The sequence below is a fragment of the Canis lupus genome, chromosome 15, assembly GCF_003254725.2.
Source record: "Canis lupus dingo isolate Sandy chromosome 15, ASM325472v2, whole genome shotgun sequence".
NCBI lineage: Eukaryota > Metazoa > Chordata > Mammalia > Carnivora > Canidae > Canis > Canis lupus.
The window spans coordinates 49,768,405-49,793,817 of NC_064257.1; the positions used below are offsets into that span (position 1 = coordinate 49,768,405).

The 25,413-nt window shown below is 38.7% G+C and overlaps 1 protein-coding gene across 6 annotated transcripts in view; it reads left to right on the forward strand.

Annotated features, from left to right (window-relative positions):
- Nucleotides 1-25,413, forward strand: part of LOC112654503 (splicing regulatory glutamine/lysine-rich protein 1-like) — a 60,169-nt gene that overhangs the window by 8,017 nt on the left and 26,739 nt on the right. For 3 of the 6 annotated variants that reach the window (XR_007402342.1, XR_007402340.1, XR_007402343.1), the window contains exons 2-4: nucleotides 18,684-18,770; nucleotides 20,061-20,126; nucleotides 22,363-22,431. Coding sequence is in view for 1 of the 6 variants with exons in the window: in XM_049094214.1 (XP_048950171.1) it covers nucleotides 18,684-18,770; nucleotides 22,363-22,431 (156 nt within the window). In the remaining 5 variants the exon portion in view is untranslated. Of the gene's footprint in view, nucleotides 1-7,954; nucleotides 8,018-18,683; nucleotides 18,771-20,060; nucleotides 20,127-22,362; nucleotides 22,432-25,413 lie in introns of all 6 variants that reach the window. The other 3 variants (XR_004804997.2, XM_049094214.1, XR_007402341.1) reach the window with 2 other exon arrangements.

Genomic DNA, 25,413 nt, shown 5'->3' on the forward strand with positions numbered 1-25,413 from the left:
TATACACTAACTTAACAGTTTTATAAAAGCTAGTCTTTGTGACATTGAAAGCAAAGGTGGACATTCAGCCTGTATTTGTTTCTTTAAAATTATTTTCAGCTTTACTAAGGTTTAATAAACAAAAAATTATGAGATATTTAAAGTGTACAACATGAGGGTTTGCTATACACATACACTGTGACAGGATTTCCACAGTTTAGTTAATTAACACATCACCTCACATATTTACTTTTTTTTTGGTGAGGTCATTTAAGTTCTACACTCTTAGCAAATCTCAGTTATTCAATACACCATGTTATGTATTAGATCCTCAGATCTTATTCGTCTTATAACTGAAAGTTTGCACCCTTCTACCAACCTCTCCCAATTCCCCATCCCACCCCTAGCTCCTGATGGTCACTTTTCTATTCTCTGTGGCTATGAGTTCACTTTTTTTTTTTTTTTTTACATTCCAATAGAAATGATACTATGCAGCATTTCTCTGTCTGGCTTATTACACTTAGCATAATGCCCTCCAGTTTCATCCATGTTGTTGCAGATGGTGAAATTTCATTCATTTTTTTCTTTTTTATGGTTGAATAATATTTCAGTGTGTCTGTGTGAGTGTGTGTGCACACATATACACAAACCACATTTTCTTTATTCACTCATGTACACCTGAGTTGTTTCCATACCTGTCTTACTAGACTGAGATTTTTGACTATCCTACTTGACTGATTTTTTGACATGTTTCATGTCCTTTCAGTTCTCAGAACTATGCCAGCTGTACTGGCCACCATCTACCCACCAATCCTGGGAATTGTTTCCCCTCTCCCACCCACACCATTTATATGACTATGTTAGGAATTGCCAAACTGAGCTAGAACTCCATGCCAGAGCTGGCTGCATAATTTGTGGCATCCAGCGCAAAATTAAAATGTAGAATCCATTGTTTAAAAATTATTAGGAATTTCTAGATGGAAAGAGCAGAGCATTAAGCCAAGCATGGGATCTTTCTAAGTACAGATCTCTGTCACTACACGGGTTGCATGCCCATGAAGCTGGGCCTGCTCTATACACACAGCTGTGGTTTATTCATCCTGGGGAAAGGGAATATCTGACCCAAATAAGTTCAATAAGAGCCCTTTCCTGGTTTATCGGTTTGTTTGTTACAGAACTAAGAAGAGAAGTTTGTCCTAATGGGTTAAAACCAAGGATCTATCAGCGGTCTTGTTCCCAAACATGAGAAGAAAGCCATTGATGTGCTGAATACACATTCCTCTCTTCTATCTCAGACGTGTGTAGGGGAATTTTGTACATATTCAAATATTATCTAAGGTCCTGATGGCTTGATATTGTCCCTGTACCCCTGCAAGTTACTATCTACTAGACTTAGGGCTCAAGAGGCTGGATCATGTGACCTCTTGAACATTTTCAAGACGTATAATTCTCTGAGTCTATAATCAGATTCTATCAGACTGACCTCATCTATAACCGTAATTAGAAGAAATACAGAAAATCTCCTGATTACTCATTTTTCTCAGTCAAGGTTCATAGAAAAGCCATTTGTTTAGACCTTGGTAGTAGAGTGACCACTGAGTTAAAAAATCTTTCCTTTAAGGCTGGCCATCAGCCAAGGCAATTTTTTAGCAGGGTGACTCTGAGTGCTCCCTTAGGGTAAAATCACTTAGGTCTAAGCAAAGAAGACCTCATACCCCAGGGAATGTCTGCCTCCACGATTTCAGTCTCCTTGTCCTTTTTCCCAGTAGCACAATTCCAAAGAACTTTTTCAAAGAGGAGTCACAAAACACTAGGAAATGAATAAAGATTGGCTCCTGACAGACATCTTCATGGACATTCTTCTGGGAGCCAGTTTTAAAGAGTATTTTTAGGGGCGGGGCACAGTCATCTTCCAAGGACTGGGGTCTGGGCTTTGGTTTCTCTGAATTTTTTCTATCAGTGTATTAGACTCTTCAAGGAAAGAAACAATGATCAATATTAAATGAAGGGTGTAGATGAAGCTTAAATCAAATAAAGAGTTACTTCACAAACATATACACAGAAACTTAGGGGACCCTGAGCTGGATTTATTGTACCATCCCAACTATTTTAAAACAGAAATGTATTCAGATTGAAATCTGTTCCAATAAGAAATAAGCAATTTTTTAAATATCCCAGAATGTAAGGCCCTAAGTACAGAGAATCTTGTTACAGAATAATAGTTAAGCAAGTTGCCATTCTTAGGCAGACTTTTCTGTTTATGTCGCCTTTCGTAAATTTGTAGGTGGAGACGCTAGATCCCAGCATGATAAAAACTCATATTTCACAGTATCTACCAAGATCTATCCAGACCTTTCCCCAAGCCCCCAACCATGGCTGGGTTAATATCCAGAGCCCTGCTTCTGTGCACTGCCTCAGAGGTGAGAAATTGATATGTGTCATAATGATGACTTGCTCCTACATTAATATTTTTAGTTCTTTCAATTGAATACAATTTAGCTTTTTATCGCTTAAGTGAAAACAGAATAAAGCTAAGGTGAAAGCCATAGGACTGGAAGTGAATGCAAGCCTACAAAGACAACCCCTAAGGGAGGGCTCTTCCACAAATGTCCAGAAGATTATGTCCATATGTCTCTCTGGAACCTTTGCCAAGATAGTCACAGGATCAAAATTACTTCTTCATGCCCATTATGCAGTGTCACATCTTACAGAGCCAAAGGAATAAATTCCAGACATGCAGAACACACATCCCTTCAGCCTCTCTCAGGCAAGCTGTCAACTCCAGCATTAATGCACAAATCAAAAAGGGCAGCCAGAGCCTTAAGACTTTTCCTGCTCACCTATTCCTTACTGTCTGCCTTCCTAACGCAGTGGAGTGAGAAACCTACAACCAAGCCCTTGTCTTCTGCACTGCCCTCTCCCCTGCAGGCCTTCCTAAACTGGAAAAAAAAAATAGGGTAAGAAAGGGTTCAGGAAATAGAGGGAAGAGATTTTTGTCAGGCTGAGAAGGAGAAATAAGTCACATACTCGAGAACTCTCTCCTTTAGTACCACAAAAATATTGACTGGTGCTCCCTGTCCTTGAACTGGCTAGAGAACATGCTCCGAATGCTGCTCCCCTTCTCAGCGTGCTTCCATTTCTCTTTCTCCCTATAGTCTGTCCTCCATAGCCGAATGCTTCTGAATGTTTTCACTCTTAGAAACAGTATGATTCCTGTCAGATCACAGCTTAAACTTTTCAGAAAGCTCTTGAGCCTTCATTTCTGCAACCAAGATCAGCAATCTGTCATGTACAGTGGCATTTCCAACAGACTGCTGGAAATCTCCACCTGGATGCCCTGGCAGCACCTTGAAACCAACACGTCCACGGTCTCAGCTCTCCCCTCTGAATGTAATACTCCTTCTCTGGACTCTTTTCTGTTAATAAAAAGCACTCTCTCAGCCATTCTGGCTACAAACATTGAAATTATATGTGAACCTTGCCACTCCTGTGCTGTCACATGTGTTTGGTGACTGCCAGGTTTCTGGCATGGGTGACTGTATAGAGATGATGGCTCCATGGGAGAAGAAGCAGCATGGGGGGGTGGGATACCAAGTACAGTTAGTGACACATTGAATTTGCGATGTCCGCGAGACATTAAAATGGATGCATGCAGGGCTAGTAGAAGATACCAGTCAGAAAAACGAAGTCAACACTGAAAATATAAATTTGGGAGTCATAAGAAGATAAATGGTGGTTAGGACCATGAAAGCGATGAAGTTACCAGAAGTGGAGTATATAGTATGATTTAAAAGTTGTAAATATGTATATTTAATTTATATATATGTACATGTATATAAATATACGTAGTCCTGAGAGCAAACATGAAATATAATTATATTTAGTTTATATATATGTACATGTATGTGTGTGTGTGTGTGTGTGTGTGTGTGTATACATAGTCCTGAAAGCAAACATGACATTTCTGGGTCAGAAGCCATCGTTTTAACTGCATGGATTCCTCACATTGCACTCTCCCCTTTCAGGGCAATGTAATGAAAGCCAGATGTCACCCTACAGGTGCAAAAGGGTTTTTTGCATTAGGAGGAAGAATTTCAAGATTATGAATCTGGGAACCAATCACAGAGATTTTCCCATGTTTTCCTCTAGATGTTTTATAGATTTTGGTTTTACACCAAAATCTAGGTCTGTGGTATATTTTGAGTTAATTTTTGAGTCCAGTACAAGGTATGGATCAAAGTTCTTGTCTTTTTAAAATGAATATTCAATTGTTTGAGCACCATTTGTGGAAAAGACTATAGTTTCTCTACTGAATTGCCTTTGCACCATTGTGAAAAAATCAGTTGTTTATATATATGTGGATCTATTTCTCGATTCTCTAGTCTTTTTTTTATTGATTATATCTCTTTATGCCAGTACAACACTTTATTATCATAGCTTTATAATAAAACTTGGAATGGGTGTCAACTATAAAACTTGTTCCTTTCCAAAGTTGTTTTGCCTATTCTAAGTCCTTTGTATTTCCATGTAAATCTTAGAAATCACCTTGTGAATTTCTACAAAAAACATTGCTGAGATTTTGATTGAGATTCCATTGAAGCTATAGGTTAACTTGGGGAGAGTTGACACTTAACAATATTAAGTCTTTTTTTTTTTTAACAATATTAAGTCTTGTTTGATTTATTTAGTTCTTTAATTTTTCTCAACAACATTTGTGATTTTCAGTATATATGTATGGCACAATTTTATCAGATTTACCCTTAGGTAGGTTATTTTTTTTGATGTTATTATGAATGGTATTGTTTTTAAATTTAAATTTTTGATTGCCACCAGTAGATAGAAACAATGGATTTTTTTGCATATTGCATTCTGCAAATTTACTAGAAATCACTTAGTAGTTAATTGGCTTTGTTGGAGATTTCATCAGATTTTCTACATGGACAATCATGTTAACTGCAAATAAAATCAGTTTCACTTTTTCCTTTTAAATCCAGATGCTTGCTTATTTATTTATTTATTCATTTATTTATGCATGCTTTATTGCATCAATTAGAACCTCGAGGACAAGGTTGAATAGAAGTCATGAGAATGTATGTACTTGTTTTGTTTTCAGGAAAAAGTATGTTTTATATATTTACCCATTAGCTACCAGTTCCAGCACTCCTTGCTCCTTGGTATAGATATGTATTTGCATCTGTTATCATTTTTCTTCTGCCTCAAGGACTTCCTTTACCACTGAGCTCTGCTGTTGATGAATTATTGCAGTATTTGTATGTAAACAAAAGAGCCTTTATTTTGCCTTCATTATGCAATGATTTTCTTTTCTTTCTTTTTTTTCTTTTTTCTTTTTGGTTCAGAATTCTAGGTTGCAGTTGTTTTCTATCCCTTTACCTAAATATATTTTCTTAATGCTTCCCCCACTTCCATGGTTTCTGATAAGAAATCAGCTGTTATCCTTATCGCTCCTCTCTACCTAATGTATTTTCCCCCTCCTCTGGCTGATTTTAAGGTTTTTTTTCTCTTTATCCTGGCTTTGAGCAATTTTATTTGATGGGTTTTTGTTCTTGAAATTTGTTCTGAAACCTGTGGGTTTATAGGTCTTACCAGATATGGAAAATTTTCAGCCATTTTCAATTTCAAATATTTTTTTGGTTCATTTCTTTTTCCACTTCTGTCCTTCAGGGGCTCTAACTTTATTATATTAGGCTTCTCAAAGATATACCACAGCTTACTGAAGGTCTTTTTATTTTTTTAATCTTCTTTTTCTCTATACATTTTTATTTGGATTGTTCCTATTAATATATCTCCAAATCATTAATATAGGTAGATGATAGATAGATAGATGATAGATAGATAGATAGATGATAGATAGATAGATAGATAGATAGATAGATAGATAGATAGATAGATATTTTGCTAATATCTCTTCTGCCATAAGTTCCACCCAGGGTATTTTTCATTCCAGACACGTCTTCAGCAATGAAGCCTATGAATCCCACCATTATTTGTCAGGTAGACATCAGGGTCCTAAAGAAGTTTTCCAAAATGGGGATCTGGCCATTCTCCTCTTTATGCATTTGCTGACCTTTCCCTCTTTCAATTCTAATTTTTATCCAAGGTACACATACATGGTTTAATATACAAGCTAGATATTTAAAGTATATGTGTTAGTTAGAATTAGTTTTAGCTGCATTTAGCAGAAATCTAAATGACAATGTCTTAAATATATAAGGTTTATTCTCTCATACTAAAAGCTATTTGGTGCTAGATGCTTCACAGCTTGTTTGATAACTTTGGAAACATAATCTCCTTCTAACTTTCTGTTCTCTGTCCTCAGTCACCGTAAGCTCCAGGCTTTCGCATCTGCATTCCAGGCAGCAGAAAATTTTTTAAAAAGTTGGTGGGATGTGGGGGGGATGTGGGGTAGGGCAGGCAGTGGGAATAAAAGGAATACTTACATTTCATTAGCCAGAATGAAGTCACATTGCTACATTTAGCTTGCAATAGTGATTGTAAAGCATATTATTTTATCTAGACATACTGCTTTCCTGAATAAAGTTGGGATTCTATTACCAAGGAAAAGGGGAGAATGGTAGGCAACATTTCTGTCATAATTTCTAAGAAGAGCTATATTCTCTGTGCCATCTTCCTTCTCATCCTGATTTCCACTTCCTAGAGGCAACTGTTTTCAACTATTTTATGTTTCCCCTAGCATTTGCCTTCACAGTCAGACAAAACAACATTATACTGCTAATTATTTTCTTGTTTTGAATACTATCTATTTAGGGGTGCCTGGGTGGCACAGTTAGTTTAGCTTCTGACTCTTGGTTTCTGCTTGGGCCATGATCTTGGAGTCAGGGGGTCACCTCCCCCCCGTGCACTGGAGTTTCTCTCCCCCTCTCCTTTTGCCCCTCCCCACCTCTCTCTTTTGCATGAACACACTTTCTCTCTCTGCAATAAGTTAATTAAAAAATACTATCTATTTATTTTACTATGGAAAATGAGAAGTTTATCTTTCTTGTACACTTAAATCTACACCACTACCACTTCCCTTCATCCATTCTTCCAACATAATTATGTCATAATTTATTCACTCTATACTCAATGTTTATATTGTTGGGGCCATGTTAATATGATTCAAAGCTGTATTATGTAGTATATTATAGTTACATATCTTTTAAAATTTTGAATTTTAACTGAATTATTTTTTCCTTTGTTTAGTTCTGTATGTCCCTAACTTATTTGTAAGCTTTTAAGTGTAAATTGCATCTCAATACAGCCAAACATATATTTGTTTATCAGTTTCAACTTTGTTTTAGAGACTTGCTTCTGGAATTCCCCATTTCCTATTGTTCTGACCTGGCTGGTTGTTCTGTGGTCCTGATACACTACTGTCTTTCTGAATAATCTTATTATCATCCCCTGGGGATTCCCTTTACCTTGTGAATGTGTTGGATCTCTATTTCCTTATTCCCACACACTTTTTTCTTGGTTTATTTCCTTATTTTGCAAGGCACATTTTCTGCTAGCTTCTTGAGGAAGGACACATTGGCAGTAAATACTACAGATACATATTTAACAACATCTTTGTTCTAGCCTCATACTTAATTGATAATTTGGGTGGGCTTAAAATTCCAGGCTGGCAGTAATTTCCCCCAGATTTTTTTTCTTTTTCACCTACACTTTTTAAGGCACTGTTCCATTCTCACTTTCAGTATTACCATTGAGAAATTCTATGCCATTCTGCTTCTCAGCCCTTTTATGTCACCTGTTTTTTTTCTCTTTGGATGCTTTTTGGATCTTCTCTTTATTCGTAGTGTTCTGAAATTTCATAACAATGGCTCTTTATGTGGGTCTTTTTCGCCAATTCAGCTGGGCTTTCCATTGATATCAATCTGAGAAGTTATATATTTCAGTTATGGATAAAATTTTTGAATTATTTTTCTAGTAATCCCCCTCTGTTCTCTCTTCTCAGGGCTCCTACTATTCAGACGTTGGGCCTCCTAGATTGATCTTCTCTGTCAATATCTTTGTTATTGTGAGTTTATTATTCTCTTTTAATGAATTTTCTGTCATTTTTATATAATTTCAAGAAATAATGGTAAATGCATGTGTCCAGTCCTCTGTATTTAACTGGAACCTTCCAATTGCTTTTCAGATATTTTTATCATGGGTAGGAAAGCTGTTGTAAAAATCCATGTGGTCTCTTTGAGATGAGAGCTAGATTTCCTTTTGTGGGTCTGATTCTCCCACCTATCAAACTTAGCTTCAGGATGTTTACACAAAGTAGAAACAAAGGCAAGTGAATGAGATTAGAATGGGACCAGGTGCAAGCCCCTTGGGCATGTTATTCTCTCTCTCTCTCTCTCTCTCTCTCTCTCTCTCTCGTAAGGTTATTCATTTCAGAAATGAGAGACATTAATGCCCACCTTTTAAAGCTCAGGGTTGCTGTGACGATCAAATGAGGGCATGTAAATGAACATTGTTGGAAAGATATATAGTGGTATATTAATGTAAAAGATTATAGCTCTCAGAAAGGAACACAGAACCTCCTAATGAATAGTTAATTAGAATTTGTTGTTGTTGTTTTTGATTAGATAAAACTAAATAAAGCAAGAATAGAAAAAGCAAGACTTAGGTAAAGTCACAGAGGAATCTGGACAGTGGATGGAGCAGAGCCTTTGAAACAGAGAAACAGGTAGGCAGACTGAGTTCATACCCTGATTTCAGAACTTATTTGCACCATTCATAGGTGCCTTTGTCTGCAAAATAGGAAGATAATGTCTATCTTGTAGTGTTGCTGTATGAAACATATATATTGAGATAAAAATAAATATAAAGCATCTGGAACATATATGGCATTTAGTAAATGGTAGCAATTATCATTGTTAGGGGTTTGCTGGTTCTGGAGCCAGGCTGTCTGGGTTTTGTCTAATCTTGGCATCTATGAGTTGTGTGATTTGGGGCAAATTACTCAACCTCTCTGAACCTGTTTCCTTATCTTTAAAATAAGATAGTAATAGTAACCACCTTATGAGGTGGATATGAATATTGAATAGGTTAGTCAATGGAAAATGTCTAGAACCCTGGCATATAATCACCATTCAATAAATATTAGATATTACTATTATTGTTATTAGCTACTAAACAACAAAACAACTGTTTCAGCCATGCATTGAGTCATCATTTGGAGTCCAAATAAAGTCACAGATGTAATTTAATTTGTGTGCTAAAATAAATTTGCACATAATAAATAAATAGAGATTACTTGTCTTGGTACCAGGCAGCTCATTATCTAAAGGACTTCCAGTCGCGTCCTTGGTCCCATAGGTCCTTAAGCTCAGAGACATTCTGATGTCAGGGCTCTGGGCCAAGTCCTGATTTTTCCTGAAAAGTAAAAGACCTTAACTGAGAAATATGAAGAAGGATGAATTATTTTCTGAACAGCCTTCCTTAATGGACATCCCTGAGGAGCTTCAGATATCAGGGCCTTTCCATCTGATTTAAAACCTGAGAACTTATGGAACTTATTGAACTCTGGCCTCTTGACTTCAAATATTTCAGTACTAGTTGCCTACCCCAATCAGTGATTAGATTGACTATTGGAAACCCCTTAAGCCACTCACTGGCCCTGACTTTACCCTGGCTTGCTTTTGACTCCAAGCTGCCTCTTGCCCTGGGACTGCCCTCTTCTTGCTCTGGTATGGTTCCAAACTGTAAGGATGGCAGCATTGACCGATTGCTCAATGAATAGCTGTTGAATGAATAACTAATCAGTGAGGGCTAATATAATAATATATCTGTATTCATATCATAGCACATAAATGAAACATAAAAATCATATGTAGCTTATATTTCTAAAGTTAATATCTAGTGTTTGCTGCCCTTCCCTAGGCTCACATACTTGTCTTATAGTGGTTTAGTGTTTGTGTCTCCTCTAAAGACTGAATCTCTCAAAGGTGGGAGACTTACTTTTTCTCATCTGTAATATTTGAGAAATGGATGAATAAATGAATCTATCCATTCAGCAAATATTTGTTCAGCAATGATCTGGAGATATAGCAGTGCTCAAGACAGAAGTCTGTGATCTCATGGAGCTTACATTTTGGAGGAGGAGACAACCCATAAATGAGTAAATGAACAAGCTAATTTCAGACAGTGAATGCAATAAACCCCTCATAAATTCCATCAATGCAAATTTCTTTGGTATTTTTTTTATAAGGGAAACATAATATGTAATTTGGCCCCATATGCCTTCTCTGTGCATCAGATCTCTACAGAGGGTGGGAATATAGGCTGCAAAGATTTATCTAAATTACTAAGCTGCAATGATCTAGTCTTCCAAAATGAGAGAAGCAGCAGCATTGCTTAAGTGTTTTAGCTTGGCCTGCAATTTGCTGATCAGAGGCTAAAGGTGATGTGTCATAAAACTACACAGGCTTTTAACTGATAGGTTTACAGAAGGTTCAGCAGCAAATCTGTGCTCTGTAATTGGAAGTTTAAAGGCACAAATCTCAGGTCATTTAAATAAAAATCTCAGTATTCCTTCCACCTTCTTCCTCTTCAAAAAATGGAAGGAAACATCTCTGTCAGAAATAACCGGATACAGATCTGTAACTTCACATGAAGAAAAAATTGGCAGCTGTTGACAACTAAGTCCTTACTCATAGCACTTTTAAGTTGTAAGTGTATATAAGAATAATTCTTTCTTTAAAACATGATATATATATTTTGAAAACACTATTCTACACATCTAAGTGATAACAGGGAAGCAAACTTAAATAGCCTAGACCAAATTTCACCCTTTGATGTACCCAGATAACTCTCGCTGAGATAATCATACAAAAACCAGGGCTGTACTTGGATCTCAGAGTAATATGAGTTTTTCCAAGAGTGGAAATTGGTCTTCAGCATGTACGCATGTGTTCTGTATCCATATGTAGTATTTGTACGTGTCTAGTGTTTCTGTGTCTCTCTCCACTGCCTATGAAAAGTTTTGAGAACTGGGTAGAAATTAGGCCTAAAAGAATGAGTCCTGACCTTCCATTTTGTTAAATGATCTCTACATGTTACTTTCAGAAAATCTTACATTTTAGGGTTTTTTTTTTTAAAGATTTTATTTATTTATTCATATGAGAGAGAGAGAGAGAGAGAGAGAGAGGCAGAGACACAAGCAGAAGGGAGAAGCAGGCTCCATGCAAGGAGCCCGATGTGGGACTCGATACCAGGACCCTGGGATCACACCCTGAGCCAAAGGCAGATGCTCAACCACTGAGCCACCTAGGTGCTGCATTTTAGAGTTTTATGTGTTTGTGCACGCACACATGTGGAGATCCTCTTCTTGTCCTCTGATTAGTTAGTAATCCATAGGTGGCCGAGAGGTGGGATAAAAAGGAAGTGGGACCATGAAACAGAAATGTCACCAACCAGGATACATGCCACCAGTTCATCCCTCTACCAGTATTGCTTGGTTTTCTTTCTGATTTCTATTCTATAGACAGCTACAGGACTGGGCAGAAGGAAAATAAGGCCTACTACTTTTTTTTCCAGCCATATTCTTCATGTTTAAATGAGGAATATTAAATATTTATTAAATATTCCTCATGTTTTATATGTATTTATATTTATATATTTATATATTATATATACAAATATAAATATATTTATATCCTCATGTTTAAATATTTCTCCTGTTTTATGTAAAAATAAAGTTTCAGAATCTTGGAACAAGAAGTATTGATATTTGTGGGAAGGGGTGTACTTTTAAGTTTGTATTAAGTTGATTCTATAACATGATGAAAATAAATTACATATTTCGTTCTAGGCAAACATGAAAAAAGCAAGAATAAATTATTCCAAAGACATGACTCCTTAGAAAAGAGCTATTACACAACTTCTATTCTTGCCCTAATATTTCACTTAGATTTATATTCAGAATGTAATCAGAACACATTAATCCAAGCAAGATACTGCCCAAGAATTTTGGTTATTATTTACTTTCCTTATCTAATTACACGTGCATTTACAAAGGGAGCACATGCATGCAAATAGCAGACACACGAACTTGTGATGCCATCTCATACAGTGCAATCACTTTTGACAAGCTAATTTCTGGTAGGTGCCCAGTCAATTGGTTTCACAGCTTAGCTATTCATCGACAGACAGGGTGTCTGTGTTTTCCCCCATGCACTTCCAGTTTGCAGAGTAGTGCCAGACTGGCATCTTGTCTTGTGACTTGATAACAGATTCCATTAATAGCACATCCAGTGGTACTAACATGCGGTCTCTCTCAGCTGGGGGAAATCTGGCAATCGGTGCCAGCCTGGAGATTCGTCAGGGTTGGGGTGCCCACATGCCAGTTCGTGCATAAGAGGGCGACTGTGAATTCACACCCTCTGTATGCACAGGGAATTGCAAAAGGGACGCTTTGGAACTAAAAAGATAAGGGAAAATTATGGATAAAAACTTTCCTGATATCTGCCATCCTCGTTTTGTGAAATCTGAGGTGAAACAAAATCCCCATTGTTTCACTAGGTTGGGACCAGGCCTGGCTCTGGGCTCTATTTATCCCCCAACACATTGCTGGTTCTCAGTGATTATCATTATCATTATTAATGATGGTGATAATTGACAACATGGTAAATAACTTGAAAAGAGCTAGTTTCCTGAAGGAAAAAAAATAAGTCACTGTAATAATGGCTCTTTTACACAGTAATAGATAGCACATTTGTGTCTTGGTATTTTAAATTATGTCTTTGTTTGCTGGGGCTGGAGGGCATAGGCTGCAGTTTTGAAATCCAATAAATGCACAAGCGGATTAGCATTAGGAAAAGGGTACATGTTAATCAAAGCCAGCCATTTGGACTTCAGGTCGTTAATTGCATGTAAATTTTCTGTTTTGCTTTTCTTTCTAATCTTGCTTTATTTCTGGATTTGTAGAGCTGACCTTACCCATAGGAGCATAAGAATGTTGCTTCCTGGGTGCCGAGGTTTTAGGCTATGACACATAAAATAACTCCTTCTGAAGGAAATACTCTGTAATCGAGGTAAAGCTTAAAATGCCAACGTACTAACAGGAAGGACTGCAAAGGACCTGGGGAGCTCCTGGTTCACCCATCATTTCTCCCTGACTTTGATCAGTCAATAGTAGGAGAAAGAAGATAGACCTGAATAATCAGTTCTTGAAAAATAGAAGGTCAATATGTGTTTTTCCTAAAGACTTGCCGAAGATCCTTCTCAGTAATCTGAGAAAAATGTATGTGTTTCCTCCTACCTGTATCTTGAAACATTTTCCTGCAAGGTAAATATATTTACCTGGGTGAATAATTTCAATTAAATTGGAATTTTTAAAAAATAACGTTTCCTGCTATGTGAACTGATGGCCCAAGCCTTTTCACCTCTGCTCTTTCTGTGATTTACAATGACGTCTAATACTGGAATAAAAACTCAGACATGATCTATGGAGCTTAAAGTGCATTTCTTTTAGAAATGGTTTGGCATGAATGTATTTGTGCAACCGAACTCATTTGTTTAAAAAGATGGCAGAGTAGATTTTACCTAGAAAACCCCTTAGAATTCCAAATATGTAGTCTTTAGGGTATGGATTTATTTTTGGAGTCTGATAGAAAAAGATAGGAATCCATTTCAACCAAGAAAGCCTTTCTTGAAATATCAGTTTGGTAGATAAAGTGTCAACTTGGTGGAAGTAATAATAATAAAGATGATAATATCTCATTGAGAAACAGATTGAGCAACATTTCATCCCCCTTTTTCCACAGAGCACCAGTGGCTGGCTGTACTGCATCTACAGATTATGAATTTACATTGTTCCCTGATGCCTCATTTCCTAGGGCTCCTTTACCTAAGGCCCTACAGGATCTCACATGTACTTAGGCATGTTCTGGTCTGTTTTCAAGCTTTGTCATGGATTCCTCATTTCCTTTCCCCATATAATTGGAAAACTTGCCAGATACTCTAAACCTGAATTCCACTCTGGTCTACCACATGCTTGGTTTCTCTTCAGAGCTATGGAACCCTTTCTGAATATGGAGGAGTCTCTTTTCTAGGTCTCCTGCATTGTTCTGACTGAGCTGGAAACTTCATGCAACTGCCACTTCCAACCACTTCCATGCCACTCCAGTGAGTCAGAACATCCTACTCTTTGCATGAGTTAGCTCTGCTTCCCTAGACTGTGTAAATGCCCTGTCGAAGCCCTCCTCACATGGTACTTGTGATACTTTCCCGGGGCTAATGTCAAAAATCACTGCAGACTGGGTGGTTTCAAACCACAGAAACTTATCCCTGTGTAGTTCTGGAGGCTGGAAGTCCCAAATCAAGGTGTTGGCAGAGTTGATTCCCACTGGAGGTTCTGAGAGAGAATCAGTTCCATTTCTATCTCGTAGGTTCCGGTGGTTGCCAGCAATCCTTGGTTTTCCTTGGCTTGTGGCAGCAAAACTCCAATCTCTGTTTACTTCTTCACATGGTGTTCTCTCCTGTGTGTGTGTGTTCTCCTCCTCCTCCTCCTCCTCCTCCTCCTCCTCCTCCTCTTCCTTCTTCTTCTTCTTCTTCTTCTTCTTCTTCTTCTTCTTCTTCTTCTTCTTCTTCTTCTTCTTCTTCTTCTTCTTCTTCTCCTCCTCCTCCTCCTCCTCCTCCTCCTCCTCCTTAAAGATTTTATTTATTTATTCATGAGAGACACAAAGAGAGAGAGAGGCAGAGACACAGGCAGAGGAAGAAGCAGGATCCCCACAGGGAGCCTGATACGGGACTCAATCCCTGGACTGGGATCACGCCCTGAGCTGAAGGCAGAAGCTCAACCACTGAGACACTCAGGTGTCCCTCTGTGCCTCTTCTTTATAAAAGGACACTAGTCCCATTGCATTGGGGCCCACCTTACTCCAGGATGACCACATCTTAACTTGTGCAGGAAAGGAAAAAGGAAAAATAATTTCCCTCACCATTCTGAGGTCCCTTAATAAAAGACAGAGTCATAGAGAAAGACAAATAGAAGTTTATTATCATAAGACCTCATGTCTACATGGGACATATCTAGAGAAAAATGAGTAACTCCATGAGGTGGCTTAGAATGCAGGATTAAATACCATCTTCATAGAAAAAGGAGAAGACTGAAGTTGTTGGCCTTTTAGGGAGCATAAGGGATTTTTACAGGAAAGATGAATGAGCCCTTAGAGGCATAGATGGAAGGTACGAGTTTGTGACAAAGTTTGTCTGGGTGTGATGTCCACTTTTTGTGTCTTCTGTGATGAGAATCAATTTTCCCTGGTTCATGCAATTCCCAGGGAGGGGACTTGGGACAGTCAGAGTTTCTTTTGGAGAATTTGTCTTTAGGCAGATAAAGGGAACTCAGAGAAAGCCTTTCCCTGCATCTGCTGTTTTTCAACTGCTTGAGGTTCAAAATAATCCATATACCAAAGTGGCATAATTTGGAGGGGCGTGTCTTGAACTCCTGTAGTCATATTTTGGGGGTGGCGTAGTCTGTTACCCTGCACCTGATTACATCCGCAAAGACCTTATCTCCAAATAAGCTTTCATTCTGAGGTACGGGTGGTTAAGAATTGAGCCTTATCTTTCTGGAGGACACATTCCACTTATAACAATATTATAATTTTTGTTCACATGACCACCTTTTCCTACTTCATTGTGAACTCTTTGAAGAAGTTCTGTGTCAGCTCTATCTATCCTAGCTTCTGATACATTGTAACACTCAATAAATAATGACTGATTAATAAGTAAGCAAACTTACAGACTCATAGTTTCTGGGTTGGGAATTGGGGAAATGTTGGTACTTGATAAGAAAAAAAAAAAATGGGCCCCTGACTCCAGCTTGGGAGTCTAGAATTCATTGTCCTGCAAAATATTGACAGGAGTAGGTACAGACACTATGGCTTCACTTTGTAAAACTACTTTCAATATTTCAATAAACCCGACAGAAACGGCACATGTATCCACAGAAAGGCTGCACGGGACTAACCAAAATGCTTCTGGGCCAAATAACACTGCAGGGTTAATTCACAGGAGCTCAGTGCTGTGTTGAGTCGTCTTGCCCAGAATCCCAAAGAGAAGATGACAGCAAGAGCTCATATTTGTCCTTGGTGTTACCCTTATTATCCTTATTTATCTACAATAACTACCTCTCTCTGGTTTAAAGCTGGTCTGCTGATGCTCTCATTTTCTCTCTTTATCTATTCTCTGACTTATATCCTACCCCTATGAAGCAAAAGGCCTCACCAGCTTTCCTGTCAAAGGGTAAAAGGGATAGCTTCTCACCACAAAAGGAGAACTCCACGACCAACTGGCTCTTAATAAAGTGGATATTAGAGGACTTTGGAAAATCCTTTCAGTACAAATGGCTGGCTGGTAAAGCTATTGTTTTACTGCATAATCCTACTTTGCATGTTAGAAGTGAATACTACCCTATAATTCTAATCTCCCCCATGGCAGATGGACACCTTGGGTCTGCTAGTACAAAAGCAAACAGGAAAAGCTAATTAAATAATTTTCAAAATATCACTTCTAATATACTAAGTAATTACAAGTTACTCAGTGACAAGTGCCAAGAAGAAATCAGCTGGGTGGTGATATAGCAAGAGTAACTTGGTGGGGAGTTCACAGAGGACTTTCCAGCCCATCAAACAGCTTTGAGAGGGGTTTAGGAGTTCAGAGTATGCCGTCCCAGAATACGCCACTCTGGCATAAGGATTATTTTGAGCCGAAGGCATTAAAAAAAAAAAAAAAAAAAAAAAAAAAGCAGACACACAGAAAACCTCTCTGCCCTCTCCCTCTCTGCCAGGAAGGTTAAGATAATTCTGAATCACTGGAGACAATTCTAGACTCTTATAAATCCTAAATCCAGAGATGGCAGGCACCAAAGGAATCTATACAACAAACCTTGCCAAAACAACTTTTATCTTCTGTTAGTTTTTTCATATATTTACCTTCCCAAGTTTGCTACCCATCCCTAGAAGCCTAAAGCCCTTTTCTTTGTCTTGTCACTTCTCTACAAAATTTGTTGTTATAAGCCCAAGTTCTAACCACCCCACTGAGTTGCTTGTCACTGAGTACTCCCATGTATATGTGCAGTGCGCATTAATAAACTTCTGCTTATTTTTCTCTTCTTAATCTGTTTCTTTTTTCGGTCTAATTCACAGGGCTCCAGCCAACAAATATAAGATGGATAAAGGAAAAAGGTTTTTTCTCCCCTATAGGAGTAAAAAACTTAGGAGAAGGGCCATAAAGAGATCATATTGTTCTCTTCACTGAGGCATGGGCCACATTTCCAACTGCCTTGGCCAGTCAACCACTTTAATTTTACTCTGTAAACTCCCCCATTTATTAGGGATTGATAAGTGTATCTCTAAGGATTTAGTCTTGGGCAGGTCTTATGACACTCTCAAATACCCTTACCTAGTGACATTTTTTTTAATGTTTTAAGAACTTGTTATTTTCATGATGAAACATGGAGGAGGTAGGAGAAAGAATTAGAAGCTTTTGTAATGCTATAGCAATAGTTCTCAACCTTGGCTATTTGTTAGACTCACCTACAGGGCTTTAAAAAAAATGTGTAAGTAGTACAACTACTGTGGAAAACAGCATGCAGGTTTCTCAAAAAATTAAAAATAGAATCATCATATGATCCAAAAATTCCACCACTGGGTTTTTACCCAAAGAGTATGAAACTATTTACTAATTTGAAGATATGTGCACCCCTATGTTTATGGCAGCATTGTTTACAATAGCTAAAATATGGAAACAACCTAAATGGCCATTGATCGATGAATGGATAAAGAAGGTGTTGTATGTATACATGATGGAATATTAATCAGCCATAAAAAGGAATGAAATCTTGCCATCTGCAACAACATGGACGGATCTAGAGGGTATAATGCTAGGTGAAATAGTCAGAGAAAGACAAATGCTATGTGATTTCACTTATATGTGAAACTTAAGAAACAAAACAAATGAACAAAGAAAAAAGAGACAAACAAAAAATCAGACTCTTAAATATGAAGAACAAACTGGTGGGTACCAGAGGGGAGATGAATGGGAGGACGGGTGAAACAGATAAAGGGGATGAAGAGTACATTTATCACGATGAGCACTGAATAATGTATAGAATTGTTGAATCACTATTGTATACCTATAACTAATATAACACTGTACATTAATTATATTGGAATTAAAAAATAAGTAAAAGACAAAATATGTATAGGTGTCAGTATGTAAGAGTTTGCTATTATTACTTAAGCCCTGGTTCCTGGGATAGTATGATCAAGCACTGGATTCTGGAAGAATTCCTTTTGGATTTCTGTAGTTAGGGGGGATCTGTGCTACTTCTTTTCTTTTTTTCCTTAAGATTTTATTTTATTTTATTTTATTTGTTTATTTAGTGCATGTGCAGAGGAAAGGGCACAGGGAGAGGGAGAAGAATTTCAAGAAAATCTGCATTGAGCATGGAGCCCAATGCAGGGGTTCAATCTGACGATCCCAAGATTATGACCTGAGCTGAAATCAAGTCAGATGCTTAAATGGCTGAGCACCCAGGTGCAACTTCTATTCCAAGTGTTGGCATTGGCTTGTGTTCAAATGACATTTTTTAGCTGTGGTGTTCTCCATTTTCTCTTCTCAACCCTTGGCATCACAGACTTCACTTTATTTATTATTTATTTTATTATTATTATTTTTTACAGACTTCACTTTAGCATGAGCCTGTGCTGCCTCTGTAGACAGCTGGAAGCAGCTCTGTCAAGACCTGCAGTGTCATCATGGATGCCTAAGTGAGTACTGATGTCAAGATTACATGCATAGTATATGTCTTACTACAGCAGAAAGGTGTGGTGTCAGGCATGAGGTCTCAAGTTGGGGGCACTTCTCTTTATCTTTATAAAGATATCTGCTATCTCTGTGGTGTTTGGCAACATAATGCTTGTTTTTCCATTTTGCCAATGAGTGATAGAATTACGAATAAGACTATTAATCTTATTTTTGGAAATTCTACAGCCTGCCTTTATTCATATTCCTCAAAATTAATAGACCAGATCATTTGGCCAGTGTAGCCCATGAAAGTTCAAAGTCTTGGTAAATGTAATTTAAGAATCCTTATTCATGGGTAAGTGAGAAGGAGCCCAACAGGAGCCAAGGTTAAGGAAGTACCTAGCAGAAAGCTGCAGGTGCAAGAGGATGTATGGAGCAGTGGCTCCATCATTCATTATTTTCTTCTTTTGTTTACTGGCTCAAAAAGTATTTATTAGGTGCACCTCAAGTGTTTGAAGGTAAGAAAGTGATTTGTAGGAGGAGCTCCCCCTGAATGGCCTTGTGTCGTAGACTTCCTAACTGGTCATTTCTGTAATGAATGTGGATCAGATGCTCCTGCTCACTGATTTTTCCAGCTACCTTTTCTTCCTGGCTATTTGTTAGAATAGATGCCATTTCTGCTCACTCCTACATCCTCTCCACATAAGTCTTTGGCTTGTCAATCATGACATTCACATTTATAAATCCAGTTTTGCAACTTTAAATCTGCTAGGAAAAATTGGGATTAACTTCACTATTATTTGTAAGTGAATTACACTCTCCTTTTCTATTTGTGCCTTAATTTTTTATATACTTGTCTTTTGCTTTTTCCTAGCTTCTCTTCTATCTCCACTTTTCCCCAGAGGCCATTTTTTTGTGTCCATCAGAATTAAGAATGAGAGCTAGTGAAAACTCTAGTTGAGAAGATTGTGATAAGGATATCTATATTTGTTAAGGGCATTTTAAAATCTATTTTATTTTATTTTATTTTTAAGATTTTTTATTTATTTGAGAGAGAGAGAGAGAGAGGAAGAGAGAGCGAGTGAGCACAGGAGTGAGAAGGGGCAGAGGGAGAGGGAGAAGCAGATTCCCCACTGAGCAGGGAGCCCCATGTGGGGTTCAATCCCGGGACCCTGGGATCACGACCTGAGCCAATAAGAGACGCTCAACCAACTGAGCCTCCAAGGTGCCCCTTAAAATCAATTTTAATTTATACTATGCATTTTGCTGAAATGATGACAGGAAATAATTGAAATCAACTCTGTTATTACTAGGGTCCTGGTCAGCCTCTTGGCCCTGGCCTCTTTCTCCTACATGCCCTGTTGAAGGCCTGACGTAAGGTAGGCCATTAATAAAGATTTTTTTAATGACTAGAAAGGAAACAGAGGCTTTTTAAAACTCAAATTAGTTCAACAGAAAAATTGGAATGGATATGGGGGAAAAGATTGAAATGGAAATGAAATTTCAGAGTTCTCTGTGGATCTTGTTTCTCATTTCTGCCTTTTCTCAATGAGCATTGATAATTGAAAGTTGACTATTTCATTTCAAATTTATTAATTGATATGCAATTTATTTTTCCTGAAAAATCAGTTTTATTCGACTACTTATCCAATAGATTTATTCAATTAATTTTTTAACTTTTGACTCATTTTATCTTACAAGCCTGTTCTATACTTCCAAATGGTTCAAATAAATTACACCTCTAAAACTACTGGAAAGTTCATAGTAAAGCTTAATGTAACAAAAATCTCAATTTATGGAACCTAATTTTCCAGGGATGTAGGCTTTACGAAATGAAAATGACTGTTTCAATCCATAGTGTAAAATCTGCCTTCCACTCAAGGTGATGGCGGAGGCACCTGCATTAGTGTCTCAGGCAATTCCCTTCAATGAATAGTCCTTTAAACACCCTCGATTCCATGCATTCATTGGGATTTCTGTTTTGTGAGCTTGTCCATTTCATATATTTTCCTGTCCTCCTCTACTTTTTCCTCTCACACCACCAGCTGGGTATGATCACTCTGCAATTTCCTTGTCTATTCCAGTTCCCCAGCCACCACTCCCTTCCTCAGTTTCTAAGAACTGCTCTGATTGAGTCTTTCTCTTCTTTTCCTTCTTTCCTAGGTTAGGCATTTGTTGATGCATTTCCTTGGTGGTCAGCATTTGTTACCCAGTAAAAATGTCAACACCTGCAAGTTTCTTCCTAAGTCTCCCAACATTTCCTGAGAATGGCTGATTTCCATATTTATTGAATATTATTTTTAATGGAAGTGCCCCTGACCCCAACCTGTTCTACAAGAAATGAAATTGTGCTTTATTTTCTCTCATTTTGTGCCGTGTCTTGAACCTAATATTTTTATAGTTGAAAACTCTGCTTTCTAGCTTTTTTCCTTTTTGACTCATATTGATGGTTTTTACTTGGATCTTCAACTAATTTCACCATGAAAACTAGCATAGCGAAGTGAAATCAATTGGATAAGAGATTGCCACTAGTGCTGTGAACTTTTAACTATACAATCAATGAGTTTACTTCAGGTTGTGTCCTAATGTGAAAGATTAACCTATTGCTTAGAAATCTGGAATTCGGGATCCCTGGGTGGCGCAGCGGTTTGGCGCCTGCCTTTGGCCCAGGGCGCGATCCTGGAGACCCGGGATCGAATCCCACATCGGGCTTCTGGTGCATGGAGCCTGCTTCTCCCTCTGCCTGTGTCTCTGCCTCTCTCTCTTTCTCTCTCTGTGACTATCATAAATAAATAAACATTAAAAAAAAAAAAGAAATCTGGAATTCATCTAGTGAATTCACCTAGTGTCAATTATTTCCTTGTTATTTATAAATAGCTTAAAATGGTAATAGGAATGGGGGAAATAATTGGGAGTGGAGGTGGAAAAACCACTTCAGGGCACGCCTGGGTGGTGCAATGGTTGAGCGTCTGCCTTCAGCTCAGGTCCATGATCCCAGGGTCCTGGGATCGAGGTCTGCATCTGGCTCCCCTCAGGGAGCCTGCTTCTTCCTCTGCCTGTGTGTCTGCCTCTCTCTCTCTGTCTCTCATGAATAAATAAATAAAAATCTTAAAACAAAACAAAACACTTCAGGCTCATGCTTGTCCTGAAATGAGAAAACTATTACAGACTTGAACATGTATGCAGCTTCTTCTAGGAGCAACCATCAAGCCACATCTTAGCCAGACTTTTTCTGAATGTACCAATGAACTTGGACTATCCCTCCCTTTTCCTCACCTCCACCACCCAAGAAAGGGGAATTTAATAGCAGTTGCACACAACAGACTTTATTCACCCCCTGCTGATGAGGATGAGATTTCAGATCTGCTCCACAGTACACTATGATTTCTAACTCTCAAGAAACAAGCAATGATTGTGCCTTCAATCCCTCCACTTTCACCTGTCAAAAAGCTTAAAAAGTTTGTATGTGATTGAAAATGGTCTACATCAAATAAAAAATAAAAAATAAAATAAGCAAGCACCCATCTGCCTAAAGTTTCTATGTGAACATTGGCTCTCCTGCATCTGCTGCTGACGTGGCAACCCCTGGCTAATCCTAACCTCTCTGCCTTCCAGATGGAAATTCTGGCCCAACTCTGGTTGGCTTGAACTTGATGCAAGGTCAGTTCAGAGGACAAAAGACAAGTAAGTGCACTGCATGCCATTTTCTTGTTCCAAAAGCTAAATTTCTTTTAAAGAGGCCACACTCCTTCTCCTCAACTACTACAGTTTTCCCTGAGGATTCCTTAATAGGAGTGTGTCATAGGAAAGGACAATGTCACAAACTAATGAATACCAAATATTGGGGCTGCATGAGTAGCTGTTGGCCAACTGTAGATTCCAATGGGTGACTTTTAGTGTTCCTTTTCTTGAATTTAAACTGTGCATCTCTCTTCCCCATAGTCCTTTAATGAACTTTCAATACCAGTTTGATGACCTAGTGTCTCCAGTGAAAATGTACACATATATTTATCTGAAAGTGGCCTTCTTTTTTTTTTTTTTTTTTTTTTTTTTTTTTAAATTTTTATTTATTTATGATAGTCACAGAGAGAGAGAGAGAGGCAGAGACACAGGCAGAGGGAGAAGCAGGCTCCATGCACCGGGAGCCCGATGTGGGATTCGATCCCGGGTCTCCAGGATCGCGCCCTGGGCCAAAGGCAGGCGCTAAACCGCTGCGCCACCCAGGGATCCCTGAAAGTGGCCTTCTTATAGAGAATGAGTCCCTTTGGATTTGGTTGTAAGAATGACTTATTCTGCAGGAAGCCGGAGGCACCCTAGAGGGAGAAGGAGTAGTAAGTAGAACATCTTGGGGGAACCCTTTGCAGGCCAGGATGGCCCCACAAATCAGGTAGATTTGAGGTTCTGAGCAGGCTTGAGGTTAAGCAAATTAGAATGTAGTGCTTCCTCAAGCTAGAGGCAGAAGGCCAGTAAATATGAGTGTTTTAGATGAGCTTCTGTTTGCAACGTTATATCTCTGTAGAACTGAGAGACATTTTAGTGTTTCTTTTGATGAAAACTCTGAAGTGATTTATGACAATTTAGAGAGACAGTTATCTGAATGGTGTTCCTTGCAGATTAATGATGATAGGAAAAAACAGTGTGCCTACATCTGTGAGGAATGAAAAGTTGTTGGAAAAATGTTTGTCCATAGTTGTTAATGAGGAGCTCACAGAATTGTTCCTTTAGTTCTCCCCTTCCTTTTTCAAAAAATATTTTATTTATTTAACACACAGAGGGAGGGGGAGGGAGCGTGAGTGGAGGGAAGGAGCAAAGGGAGAAGGAGAAGGACACTCCTCGCAGAGCAGGGAGCCTGACCCAGGACTTGATCCCAGGACCCTGGGATCACTACCTGCCTGAGCCAAAAGCAGATGCTTAGCCACTTAACCAACTGAGCCACCCAGGTGCCCCACCCCTTCCTTTTTTTTTTTTTTAAACAAAAACAAACCAACACACCCCCTCCCAAACACACACACATATGCAGGCATAGAAAAAAACACCGGGAGGAGATGCATTGAAAACAGTCATAGGACTCATCTAAAATGGTGGCATCTTATTTTCTTTTTAGTGCTCATACGTATATTTTAAATTTTCTACAAAGTGCATATAATAAAATTATTAAAAATTAAACACCATTGTTTGTCTTTTAACACTGCACCTGGTTTGAGGGCATTAATATGGAAAAACAAAACAAAACAAAACAAACAACTTTCTAGAACTCCAGGAAATTAAATGGAGCTCAGAAACAGAGTCAGATGGGAAGCTATAGCAGGTCAGTCAAACGCCTCACCGCCCCCTCCCCAAGTGCCCCAGTATATAGAATTGCCATGACAGCTAACTGTGGTTCAGATAACAAACCAAAGAGAGAGAGAGGCTTTTATTTGAATTGTCAGCCTTAGCCTTGAGATACAGCGCAAGTGGTTTTAACAGCCAAATCACATCTTTGCGAACAATGTCACAAAGATAGAAAAGGAGCATTATATTTTTTATCTTGCAGATGTCCTGAATAAAGTACACTTGGTTCCAATTTCATCTTGATAGCGCATCACAGATCACAGTGACAGCCTTGCTGGAAAATCGCTGATACTGGGTTCAGCTTGGTTTTTTCCACTCTGGGTAGAGAAGCCCTGCATTTTCATTAGTGCAGATCCATGACTATTACTTACTATAAAAAAAAGGCTTCTTGGTTTTGATGGATTTCTTAGCACAGCTACTAGAATGTCCTGGCCTCCAGAGTATGCAGATGGGGCAGGTGAACTTTAGCAAGGATCCCATCTAACTAAACACACCGTGGTATCACCTACCATCTGCCACAGCATATGCTTAAAAGACACGGTTTACAAATTAAATAGATAGTAAAATTCTGGTTTCCTAGGTCCACATCATCTCTAGTACAAAACATTGGCTATATTTTCAAAGGCATCGGGAACCAAAACAATAATGATCCTCTGTCGGTCTCTAGCCCTGGGAGAGCTCATTTATTCAAAGGTCCAGGGAACTTGGAAGATGGAGCACAGCTGTTCAGAAAGGACTGCTGTACTCTCCCTTTAACGTGGTGGGAGCAGATCTCCGAGCATCTGAGTTACAGGCACCATGGAGGGCCCCACTGTCAATAATCTTAGGTTGATTCTGGAGTTTATAGGGCTGGCTCCTATTTGGTTTTGGGCTTTACCTTTACTTGGAGCCAACAACAACAACAACAACAAGATAGAAGAATGTCAGAGACAGGACCATGCCACTTCCGAGGGGGAAGCTGTGCATAAGCAGGCGTCAGGCAGCAGACAAGAGCACAGAAACAAGGGGAGTCTCCACGGGGTTCACTATTGTCAGGAGTGTGAGTCAGCCTCTCTTTGGTGTTTGGTGCCTTGTGGCAGGGGCAGAGAGGGTGGAGAGACTGAAAGGAGGAAGAGCAGAGGAAGGAAAGAAGAGGTAGCTCCACACACCTCCCCAGCTAGACTGGGAATTGTTGAGCATGGAAATAGTAGCCTATGACTATTGCTCCCGGCTCCCAGCACAAGCAGAGAACAAGTGACTAGAGGAGATACAGAATGAACCCCCCACACTACATTGTACAGATGGAGCAGCCGAGATGTAACACCTCTGTTGACTCAGAAAACCCTTAATTCTAAC